Source organism: Neopelma chrysocephalum, unplaced genomic scaffold, assembly GCF_003984885.1.
Source record: "Neopelma chrysocephalum unplaced genomic scaffold, ASM398488v2 Primary Assembly neopelma1_357, whole genome shotgun sequence".
NCBI lineage: Eukaryota > Metazoa > Chordata > Aves > Passeriformes > Pipridae > Neopelma > Neopelma chrysocephalum.
The window spans coordinates 135009-146015 of NW_020898021.1; the positions used below are offsets into that span (position 1 = coordinate 135009).

The window sequence follows — 11007 nt, forward strand, 5'->3', positions numbered from 1 at the left end:
GCTCGGGCTGTGCTGGCAGCCCTGGCCACGGGGGCTCGGGCTGTGCTCACTGCGGTGGCACCGGGACCTTGCACGGGGAGGATTCTTCCAGTGATCTGGCTGCAGCAAGTGCTGTGTGGCAGAGCTGAGGGGGAAGGTGCAGTCCATCACGGGGAACAAACTGGACAGCTCTGAGCCACACAGTAAACAAGCTGCTGCAGGAAAGAGCCTTTGTCCCAGGGTTTGACCTTTGCAGGTTGCCCCTGGGTTCCAGCTCCCCAGCGTCCGGCTGGATTCAGGCATGGGCCTGACTCACCCAGTATAAATAGTCCAGCTTGGCAGCTCCTCGTCACCACCTCCCTTATTTTCAGCTGCTGGGTGCAATCACCAGCACAGAGTAGGCACAGATTAGGTAGCAGGCAGCCTGGAATCACTGTCTATGTGCTCGTTTGCTCTGCCAAGTCCCTGCTCCGCTCTGTGCTACCACAAGAATGGAACAGATGAGGGGGGACAACCACAGAGCTTGGGAAAGATCTAGAGCAGACACAGTGTCAGAAGTCATAAGGGACTGAGGACAGAGCCCTTCCCTGAAACAATTCCACAGGGACAAAAAGACCCTCACAAGTCCCACATACTGCTCTGAGAACCAGTCCCTTCCCTGGGGCAGTGAGGTCCTGCCTCACCCCCTCCTTTGCTGCAGGACCTGCCCAGGAGTCAGGCAGGGGCCCTCAGTGGGTCCTTTCTGCCCTGTTTCTAGAGCAAAACCAAAGCAAACAGGTCCAAGAGCTCCCAGACTGATGTAGGCACTAGGAATGGCAGTAGATGCCACTATAAGCATTTTCACACGAGTTCTGTCTCTCCCTCCAGACACACCCACAGCCCAGACACACCCAGAGAGACCTTCCCAGCCTCACTCACACTCACTTCAGCTTGCTCAGCACCCCACAGAACCCATGACAAGTATATTTGCACACACATGCCCAGGGCCCTTTTTTCTTCTGTCTACACACCAATCCTAAACCCTCTCCCCACACAGTGGTCTGGTCCCCATCTGCACCCACAATGCCAAAACCAGAAACAGCTGTCCTGTCCCGAGACAGCAAAGTACAAAGCTAAGAGCTATTTGTTACCTTGATTTTTTGTTTCCTTTCTTGTGTTTCCCTCGTGCCTCCTTCACTTCTGCTGTCTCTTGCACTGCCTGGAGCCACTCTTTATCCGGGGCTGTCTTCGGTTACCAGTCCTGCAGAGAAGGCAAACGTGCAAGGGGTAAAGGAGGCTGCAAAGGAGGGTCACAGCACAGAAGACAGAAGCAAGTCTCTGAACCTGCCTGTTCAAAGACTGCCAGGTCTCTGAACAAGGCAGAGAGCCCGTGAGAGGACACCGTGGTGAAAGGAGAAAAGAGGGCACAACAAATAGCCAGTGTCCTCTGGCCAGGTGAGGGGCTCGATGCAACAGCCCTAACTTGGGGGACTTGGAGTACAGGAAGCCTGGATTCTCTTAGAGATGGGGAAAAAGAGAAACTAAGGAGAACTCTTAGTTCCTCTCCAAACTACCTTTCCACCTCCTGCTGCTGCCACCACTGGAACAGAGCTGTCATGCTTCCCCCATACAGGAGTGTCCATTTACACACAGTGAGAGGCAGGACAAAGCACGTCTGCCCACGGAAGACAGACTTAGGGAGAGTATCTAGTTACTGGTAAGGTCACCTATGTAAACTACAAGCCTAAAGATGTCACACATGGCCCTGCCAGATCAGAGACTACCCAGGGAACCATGATTTTATGCAGATACTGGCTGGTCATACACACTAACATGATGTACTAAATACTGGCACCTTTAGAAGGCCCTGATGGCACAGAGAGGGCCACTGGAGCCCACACTGTGCAGTAGAACTGCATAGTTGAACTATGAGATCTTCATTATCTACCTTAAGCATTAACAAACCCTGGTTTTGCTTCACTGTTAAACCTGCTGCAGTGAAGCCAAAAGCAAAGCACACACCTCTACAATAGAGCAGATAAAATGAGCTATCCCAAAGAGCTTGTACCCTGAGCAAGAAGGGGGACTAGCAGCCAGACCCTGCTGATCTGCAAAAGGTGAATGCAGTAGCTGTGGCAGCTGCTGTGCTTTGGAGGAGCACAGAGTCCCTCCTGTAAGCAAAGGCAGCAGAGAGATCTCACAGAGCTTCAGACCAGGCTCCAAGGAAAGAATGATTAGACTGTGTCTGATCCTCAGAACTTCACTGAGCTCATGGACAAGCAGAGCTATGAAACCTGGGGGCCAGGCTAGAGACCCTCTTGTGGGTAGGGAAAGGTCTTCAAACATTTCTCAGGTCTGCTCTTGCACAGCAGCACATGGGTTGGAGTGGCAGCCACCCTCAGTTACATCCTCTCTGCTGCTCAGGACCAAATTGCTGTGACAAAAAAAAAAAAAAGCCGTTCTGAAAGCTTTTCGGGCTCGCTCACTTCTGACTCCAGCAAGGCAGCAGCTCCTGGAAGGGGCCCTGGCCAGGACAGCACACGGCAGGGATTGTGAATTGCATTATTGGAAATAATGGGTTTCTACCCCAGCCAGAGGGGATGTTGGAATATACAAGCTGACAGTCCACCTCTCTCTCACCTCCTTCCCAGATTCTTACAAAATTCACTTTCTCCATTCCCAACACAGATTACTGCAGCAACCTTGCTAGCTGCAGTGGCAGAGGCCTTAACCAAAGCCAGAGTACAAGGGCCTGAATGGGGACCACCAGCAGAGGCTTTCCCAAACAGTCAGTTCCAGGTGAGCCAGACCCAACTTCACCCACAGCCTTTCTCCATTACTTGAGAAAGCCTTACATTCCCACCTGTGGCACCTGAAACACTGGGCTCTTTTCCTGACCTTACTGCCTTCTTTGTGTGGCTTCTTGTCTTCCATTGCCACTCTGAGTATCTGTGGCTCCTCTCTCCACAGCTCACCATCAACCTGGAGAAAAGGTGACCTCAGCACAGCGAGCTCCTGGCTCACCTCTAACATCCCCCTGTGCCAGGAGCACTGTCCCCAAAGGCCACAGCACCTGTCAGTCACTCCCAGCCTAACTCCCACCTGCACAGGGACACAAGCTGCACAGAGCAGTGATAAGCTGAGCTTTATCCAGGAAGAAACAGCAACGAGCAGCTCTGCCCTCAAATCCTGGAAATGACTAAAGCCTTCCTATTGCCCTTCAGCATCTCCAGGCCAAACACCCACATAGGTGCCAAGTAGGAAAGTCTACAGGGACAATGAGGATGCTGAGGGCCCTCAGGCAGAGACAAGGATGCCAGAGCCTTCCATTGCCTATCCCAAAAGCAGCCAGCCAGGCCACTGTGCAAGAGGAATAGGTGTCAGAACACAACATATCCTTAAGTACCTGGGGGCTTGGATCTTCACCCCACTAATGCTTGGTCACAAGGCAGTGACAAGACAAACCACAGCTAGGACCCTGGCTGGAAGCAGCTGAACATGATCAGGAGGGAGAAGACAAAGGGAGAAGACTGAATACTGCTCATACCACCAAGGCCACCAGGACAAGGATAAAGCAGTGCCAGGAGCCTTGTCTTGCCACACAGGATTTCTACTTTGCATGGCTTGGGAGGACAGCAGAGCATGCCCACACAGCAGCAAGAGAGGAACAGAGATAGAGGGGTCACCCTCTTCCATCCAGCCACAAACCAGCACTCACAGGACCATTGCTGAAGCTGCTGCTCCCTCACACCTAGTCCCTGCAGTTCATGCAGCTTCCACAGACATTCAAGAGCCCAGGCTGGTCCTCAGCCTCAGAGCCAGCCTGGGACAGGGGCTGCAGCTCTTCCAGTGGTACCCAGAGCACAGCAGCTGAAAGCCTTGGGGCTGCACGGTCTGGAGTCTGCAGTGACACAGTTCTGCATGGAGCACAGGGGAAGGACAGGACACCTGGGTGACAGTCCCATCACCAGGTGTGCCCCACACATCCCTGTCCCAAAGGGCAGCACCCAGCTGCCGCACCCCAGCTGTGCCCCTTCTCCTGCTGCAGAGGACACCAGGCCTACCTTGTCAAACAAACATCCCCACAAAGCCCAGCCCAGCAGTGGTGGTGGGGGAGCAGCACTCGGAGCCTCGGCAGTGTGGGGAGGGAGCAGCGTGCGTGTAAACGAGCCTGTAACGAGTTTGTAATATGCATGTGTGGCGCGGCCTGCGCAGCGTCATCACAATGGCACAGGCACTTTCCCGCCTCATTGCCTCCCAAATGGATTTTAAATATCATTCCGAGGACACAATTATTTAAAACGCTGAACTAAACACTCACTAATGGGAAAACGGCGTGTGGCCTGCAGCAGCCATTCCTCATGGGGCCACTCTGCCCATGTCACCCTCTTCTCCAGCCCCACAGCCTGCGTGGGGCCAAAGGGAAGTGTTCTCCTCGTTGGAGGCCAAGCAACACACCACTAGTACCAACCATGGGACCAGCTCAACACAGATTGCTTATGTGAGAACACATCCTCTGAGCCCATCCCGCTGTCTCTGACCCCAGAGGAGCACTCAGCCTGGCCCGAGGGGCACCACGAGTCAGCCCCTGGGGCTCTCCTGGCTGCAGCTCCACATCAGGGAGCACCTCACCCCACTGCAGGTCTTTCAGTTTCCCCCAGTTCAGCAGCAGGTAATCCAGGGCTGCACAAAGAGGACATGAGAACAGGGATGCCTCCTGACCCAGGTTATATGGCCCTGGAAGCCACAGTTACAACATAAGATTTACTTTCTCACTTAATTAACTTCTTCGTTCACGAAGCCTAGCCACGATAATTAACTTCTGAGCACCTCCCTCACCTCCAACACATTCCCAAGCAGGGGAGATGAAGGAAGCAGCGTTATTGTTGGCTACATCCTAGACTCCAGAAAAAACAGAGCACAAAGAGAGAAAAAACAAAGAAACAAACTATTTGCAGCAATCCTCGCTGGGGAGAACATAAATGGAGACACAACTCCAAGGATGCCACGGACCCTCAATCCCATTACAGTACAGGCAGCACCAGGGACGACAACCTCACGCCGCAGTGTGTGTACTCACAGGGGAGTGCCTGCCTGACCTTTGATCATCACTCATCTCCCTTCCTCCAGGCAGGGATCCCAGGCCACCACGAGCTGCCATTACTCAGGGACAACACCCTACCTCCGACTAAACAGAGAAGGGAAGGGCCACAGACCAGCACTGTCCCCACACACCAGCAGTTAAGCACAGAGAGGATGAGAGTCCCTTGCTGGAACTCTGGCTGTACATCAGAAGTTCATATTTTAACAGCTTTGGCATCACTAGAGCTATCCATCACTGGCTCATTTTCCTCCGAGTGCTGAACCGTTCTGGCCTCTGCTGTTTGGAACAGTGTCTAATGATGCACCGGAGCAGCCACCTGGCAGCATCGTTGCCAAGGGACACAACATGGGCAAAGGAATACACGCAGGTCTGCGGGCTGCTGCCAGCCTCCCCTGCCCAAGAAGCTCCCTCCCCTCAAACCTGTTTCACTCATAACACACCAGAGGGATGCTCTGCCTCATGATCCTCCACCATGTGAGAGGAAGAGCACATGCTCTTAAGCCATTGCTCTCTTACAGAACGGAAAACAGAACACAGGCATTGATGATATTTTTATGAACAGTCATTCAGTTTGTCACACTCTAGTACTCTTTTTGAGAGGTTGAAGAACGGACCAAGGCAAAAAAAAAGGCTTCTTCTAACCCATAGACGTGCATAGCTCATTAAAAACACAGACAGGGGGCCAGGGACATGCAACATGACAGCACTGCAGTGTTACAGCACTAAAAAAGCCTCTCTGGGGACTTGTGAGGACACAGGCAGATCTGGACAGAGACTCACATGGAGCAAGGCAGCCACAGGATACTTTGGAAAAGAACCTGCACAGGCTCCGAGTTAAGCTTTGCTTTTATTGCAGCTTGAGTGCTTCTGGGTCACTCTCACAGCAACCAGCATCCTGTGAATCCCTGCTGGATGGCAGAGTCTACCCCCTCCTCCCAAAACAACTTCATCCAGATCTCACTGGATCCACTAGGACAAGGGCATGGAGCCACAGCTCCAGTCTGGAAACAGCTGAGCTGAGGAACAGTCCTCACCAAAGCTGATCTGTGCCAGCACAGAGCGATCCCTCAGGAAGACCATGTATGACATCCTGTGCAGGTATCCCAGAGCAGCTCCATGGGAATATACTGTGGGGAAACAAGCAGCAGGATCCCTGCATACTTAGAGATGAACCCACCTCCACATGGAAAGTGTGAAAGGGACAATCTGGGCAAGTTGAGTGCAGAACTCACCCATTCCAAGAGCAACTTCCTCCTTCCGCCTCTCAGTCTTGGTTCATCTGCACTACCTGTCCCCATCTGCAGGGAAATGCAGGGATCTAGTAAGAGGAATGTGAAGCCATTCACCAACTCCATTCTTCAAGCCTTCGGTGATGGGATAGGGGGCAGGTATCACATGAAGTAGGATGCACAAATTTAAGTGTTGGAGAATCAAGCACTTGCACCATTAAAGCCTTACACCTCTGGGGCTCACTCGGTGCTAATGCTCCACCAGACACCTCCAGGGAACAGCCGCTCATCTCGCCACAAATCGGCACCTTTCCTGGCTGGTTGCGTGGGTATCTGCCGAGAGAGCCAGGGTACCAGGGAGGGAAGTTGCACAGTCCACAGGCAGCCTGCTCCAAGCAGAGCAGCACGGGGATCCTTCCCATGCTGCAGGAATGGATCTGAGATCAGGTAGTCAGACAGACCCATCTCCAGGTCAGGAGCAGAACTGCAGCTCCAGGCTGCTCCTCAGCATTCCTCGTCTCACAGACAGCACAGCTGCACATCCCACTGCTGGGGAAACGGGAGAGAGGCTGGAAAGGGGAGCAAGCACAGACACATGGCCTAGGGAGCAATAGGCTGGGCGAGGAGATGGGCTGCTCACCTGTCAGATGCAAGTGGAGCTCGCTCAGCATCCCACTCTCAGGCTGAGCTCTGCCAGACCTGTCTCCGATTGCTGCATCCAGCCGAGCAACCCCAAAAACCCAGCCCAGGGGCCCCAAAAACCCAGCCCAGGGGCCCCAAAAACCCAGCCCAGGGGCCCCAAAAACCCAGCCCAGGGGCAGCCCCGCCACAGCAGCTCTGCCACCAGCACCAGCCACACAGCCTGTCCCCACAGCACAGCCACCACAAGGCTCACAGGAAGGAAAAGAAGTGCAGTCTCGTTGGGCAAAGTGCTGCTCCACCCCTGTGCTCAGATCCAGCTCACAGGCCTGGCAGGGTGAAGGGAGCACTCTTCAATGCTGTCCTACAGCCAAAAGGAAACAGAGCACCCAGTGCAGCCCCTTCCCTCCCTCCCCCAGCCAGCCACAGTCCACAGCAGCAGGGCTAGGTCTGACAGGAGGATGCTCAGCCCCAGCCCTGCTGCCTCCTATACTCTCCTGAGGAGCATCATGGACATCTTGTCTGGCCCACACTGCCAAGCCAGGCAGATCAGTACCCGTCACAGCTCCATAGCTCGTGAGACTCAGCATCACCTCACAAGTTTGTGAAATCCAGGATTGTCCCACATACTGTCACCTTGGACTAAACACAGCTCTGGTTCCTCCTGGTTACTCCTACCCTGTTGTTGGCTGTGAACCGAAGATGTTAGAGCCAGACATCCAGTCCAATGTGAAGCTGGGAAGAGGCACTGGAACAGGCTGCCCAGAGAAGTTACAGATGCCCCAAGTGTTCAAGACCAGGCTGGACAGGCACAGTGGAAGGTGACCCTGCCCAAGGCACGGGGGTGGAACTGGATGGACTTTGGTCTCTTCCAACCCAGACTACTCCATGATCTCCAACACAACTCCACCCAGAATACACCCCATGCCTTTCCTTTCCACTGCAGACACTGAGGTAGCTCCTCTGTGCAGGAACCCAGGACAGCCCTGCACACCCCAAGAAGGTGCTGTGCTCACAGGGCAGCCAGGCTGCCCCACCACAGCTCTGGAGGTCATCGCCTGCACCATCACTCTGGACACAACACTTCTCCCTGAGGGCTTCCCAAGCTCCATGTGGACAGAGAACCTGCAGGGCCCTGGATCATTCCTATAGGAATTCCTATTCCTATAGGAAGCACCTGGGAATACAAGGAAAGGCAGCCAGGGCCAGTTATTGACATGATAATCCAAGACAGAACACAGGACACTCAGCCCTAGCCCAGTTCAGAGCCCTGCAAGACAAAGTTCTCTTCAAGGCAAGTGGGAGGCAAAGGCTACAAGTCCTAGAAAGAAGATACTGTTTGTTTCTCCTGTCAGTCCCAGTTCATTTGGCTTTGTTTGCCTCCCCTACCCAAAAGGGAGAAAACCTTCACCAGGAGGAAAAAACCCAAACAACAGAAACCCAAACAACAACAAACAAAACCAAAACAAAAACCCAAGGAAAAACCCACCAGAAAAAAACCCCTTTGCCTTTGAAAATAGTTTACAAACATGAGAAACCCCCTCACCACTGCTGACTACACTCCACTCACCCAGAGGGATTCAGCTTCTGCTCTGACCAGTATCAACTGATGACCTGGGGAAAGACACCCACCAAGTAAGGAAGCACTTGAAGAACCACAAGAAAGCCGAAGACAACAGAAGCTTTTAGCAGTCAGGAATCTGAAAACCAGGATAAAGAGTTTGGAGAACTGTGGAGAGCTCACTCTGCTTCCCAGAACAACCCTAGCTCTCCTCGGGCATGCCCTGTGGTCCCTGCTCCTACTTGTGTGTGGTTGTTTCCAAACAGCAGCTGTTCTTCCAGCCCTACCAAACAACCCCCCTCCCACAGTTCAAACTGCCTCACACTTTGCAACACCAAAATTAAAGACACAATGTGTATTTCTATGCTTTTTTTATTTGCAGGCAGCCAACAGGAGGCTTTGCTTTCTCAGTTGAGCAAGACTGGATACCAGCTCCTGCAAGACTCCCCGAGAAGCGGGGCCCGGGCTGGTTTCAGTGGGGCCGGGTGGTCACTTGCTGCTGGTGTATTTGGTGACGGCCTTGGTGCCCTCGGACACTGCGTGCTTGGCCAGTTCTCCGGGCAGCAGGAGCCGCGCCGCCGTCTGCACCTCGCGGCTGCTGATGGTGGAGCGGTGGCTGTACTGGGCCAGGCGCGAGGCCTCCGAGGCCAAACGCTCGAACATGTCGTTGATGAAGGAGTTCATGATGCTCATGGCCTTGGAGGAGATGGTGAGGTCCGGGTGCACCTGCCGGGGGGTAACCGAACACCGTCTCACACCCCCGTCACCCTGGGGGGAGCAGGGACACGGCCACCCCAGAGAAGCAGGGCCCCCCTTCCCATCCCAGACAGGGCACTCTGACACCAAAGGGACCCACAGCTGCCACCCTGAGGGTCTCGAGTCGTGGGCCACTTGCATTAGGCTGAAGAGAGGCTCCCATAATGCCACAGCAGCTTTGGGATTGCACAATGGGAGCCCCCCCATAATCCCTGTGGAAAACAAGACTCCGAGGGATGAAAATCCCCCAGTTTCCAGAACCTGCTACAGGCTCATGCTGATGACTGTGGCCTAGACAGTGCATGGCCAACTCCAAAATTACTTTTTCTCATCTCACCAGAGATTTTAACACCTACTCACAAGCCCAGCAGGAGCTGTTCCTGCCCTCTTTACTTCTATTCAATTACTTCTTCAAGCAGAGCCATGCAGCAGCACTTGCTCTCTCTAGGAAACCCTTTCTGCTCCAGATCCATCTATTGTCTCCCACCCCCAGAATCTGTTCCCCCCCAGCTTCTGAGCCTCAACTGGGGCTCTCCTGTACCCACTCACCTTTTTTTTCATCTCACTAAAAAGCAGATTTCTTTCCTTCCTTCCTTTTATAGTGTTAACGTGCAATTTGTAGAAGTAACTTCACGGATGAAGCAGCTTCTAGCAGAAAAGAAACATTTACTCACCTGCTTCAGTACTTTGTAAATATAGACTGAAAAGGTTTCCTTTCTCTTAGATGTCCTCTTAGATACTCTGTTCCCAGAGGTGGAAACATGATCACGCTTCTTCCTCGGTTCTGAGCTCATCTCGGCCTCCAACAGAGCACCCAGCAGGTGCCATGGGGCTGGATATATAGCCCAGGCCACAGACCCCAACCTGCCTCAGGTGCAGCCCCCCCAGGAGCAGGAGCAGCACACACCTGTGGCCAATGATTTATCTTGGCACTAAATGAAGGGTAGCTGGCCTGAGAGGAGCTTGGAAGTGACAGATTCAATTAAACTTTCAGACCTGAGAAAAAGTTTGAGGGTAACCTGGGCAAAGAGGGAGGCAAGAGCAGTAGCATCAGATTCACAGGGGAAAAATTGCCAGAGAAGAGTCATTCCCAGGCCTACCAGGGGTTTGGTGAAAGACGAGATCCTCCTTTGGTGGAAGGGTGTGAACTAGAGTATTCAAGGTACTCGAGGGTCAAATGGGTGGAACCACATCTGTGCTATGGAACAAGTACTCCCCACCAGCCAGATTGCCCTGCTGTCTCAGCTACCCCCTCTTGGGACTCCACCTGCTGCACCAAACAGGGCCTGGAATGCCAGGAGGGAGCCAGGGGAGGGCTGACACCCCACGTAGGGATTTGATCTGTCTTGTAAACCAGTGATCACACCAGCAAGAGTAAATATGACACAGGAATTAGGCTAAGCCAGGAAAACGTGCAGCAACAGAGTAGAGAAGTGAACAAAACAGAGTTTTCTGTCCTTTGGAGGGAAGTGGAGACGTTTCAGCAGGCATCACAACAGCAATTCCCTGGAAGGACCGTGCCAGTGTGCTCGTCTAGGAGGGGGACACGCCGGGGTCTCTGTGCACAGTCTCCTGCTTAGGGGCACATGCCATACTGGCACATCTGAGCAAATCACCTCTTCCAAGGCGTGAGCCCGGGAGACCCACCCATCAACCAGTGACTCTGCTTCTGCTTGTGCAGCCCACAGTGTTTCACTGAACTGTTGTACTCTGGCCTGTCCTCACGGGGAGGCACCTGATCACCCTCCGTGAGTGCAAAT

At 53.4% G+C, this 11007-nt stretch overlaps 2 protein-coding genes across 5 annotated transcripts in view; both read right to left on the bottom strand.

Moving 5' to 3' along the window:
- ASB10 (ankyrin repeat and SOCS box containing 10) overlaps positions 1-282 on the bottom strand; it is an 8021-nt gene extending 7739 nt beyond the window's left edge. The window contains exon 1 of the mRNA XM_027705826.1: positions 16-282. Coding sequence (XP_027561627.1) covers positions 16-282 — 267 coding nt within the window. The remainder of the gene's footprint in view (positions 1-15) is intronic.
- Positions 283-8845: 8563 nt separating this feature from the next.
- Positions 8846-10980, bottom strand: LOC113978691 (late histone H2B.L4-like). 4 transcript variants are annotated; one of them, XM_027705825.1, is made up of 4 exons: positions 10864-10980; positions 10155-10266; positions 9922-10047; positions 8846-9217 (listed from the first exon to the last, which is right to left on the bottom strand). In XM_027705825.1, exons 3-4 carry the CDS (start codon positions 10039-10041, stop codon positions 8981-8983), a joined length of 357 nt encoding a protein of 118 aa, XP_027561626.1. In that variant the 5' UTR covers positions 10042-10047; positions 10155-10266; positions 10864-10980; the 3' UTR covers positions 8846-8980. The 4 variants fall into 4 exon arrangements, with proteins under 4 accessions (XP_027561626.1, XP_027561625.1, XP_027561623.1 ...); XM_027705824.1 differs by having other exon boundaries at positions 9922-10243; XM_027705822.1 differs by having other exon boundaries at positions 9922-10266.
- Positions 10981-11007: the final 27 nt, after the last annotated feature.

Excerpts from the sequence above, each read along its gene's own strand:
- LOC113978691 (XM_027705824.1), bottom strand. The coding sequence starts at position 10,041 with ATGAGCTCAGAACCGAGGAAGAAGCGTGATCATGTTTCCACCTCTGGG. Across the intron at positions 9,218-9,921 it reads TTTACAAAGTACTGAAGCAG|GTGCACCCGGACCTCACCAT; the intron begins GTGAGTAAATGT and ends ACCCCCCGGCAG.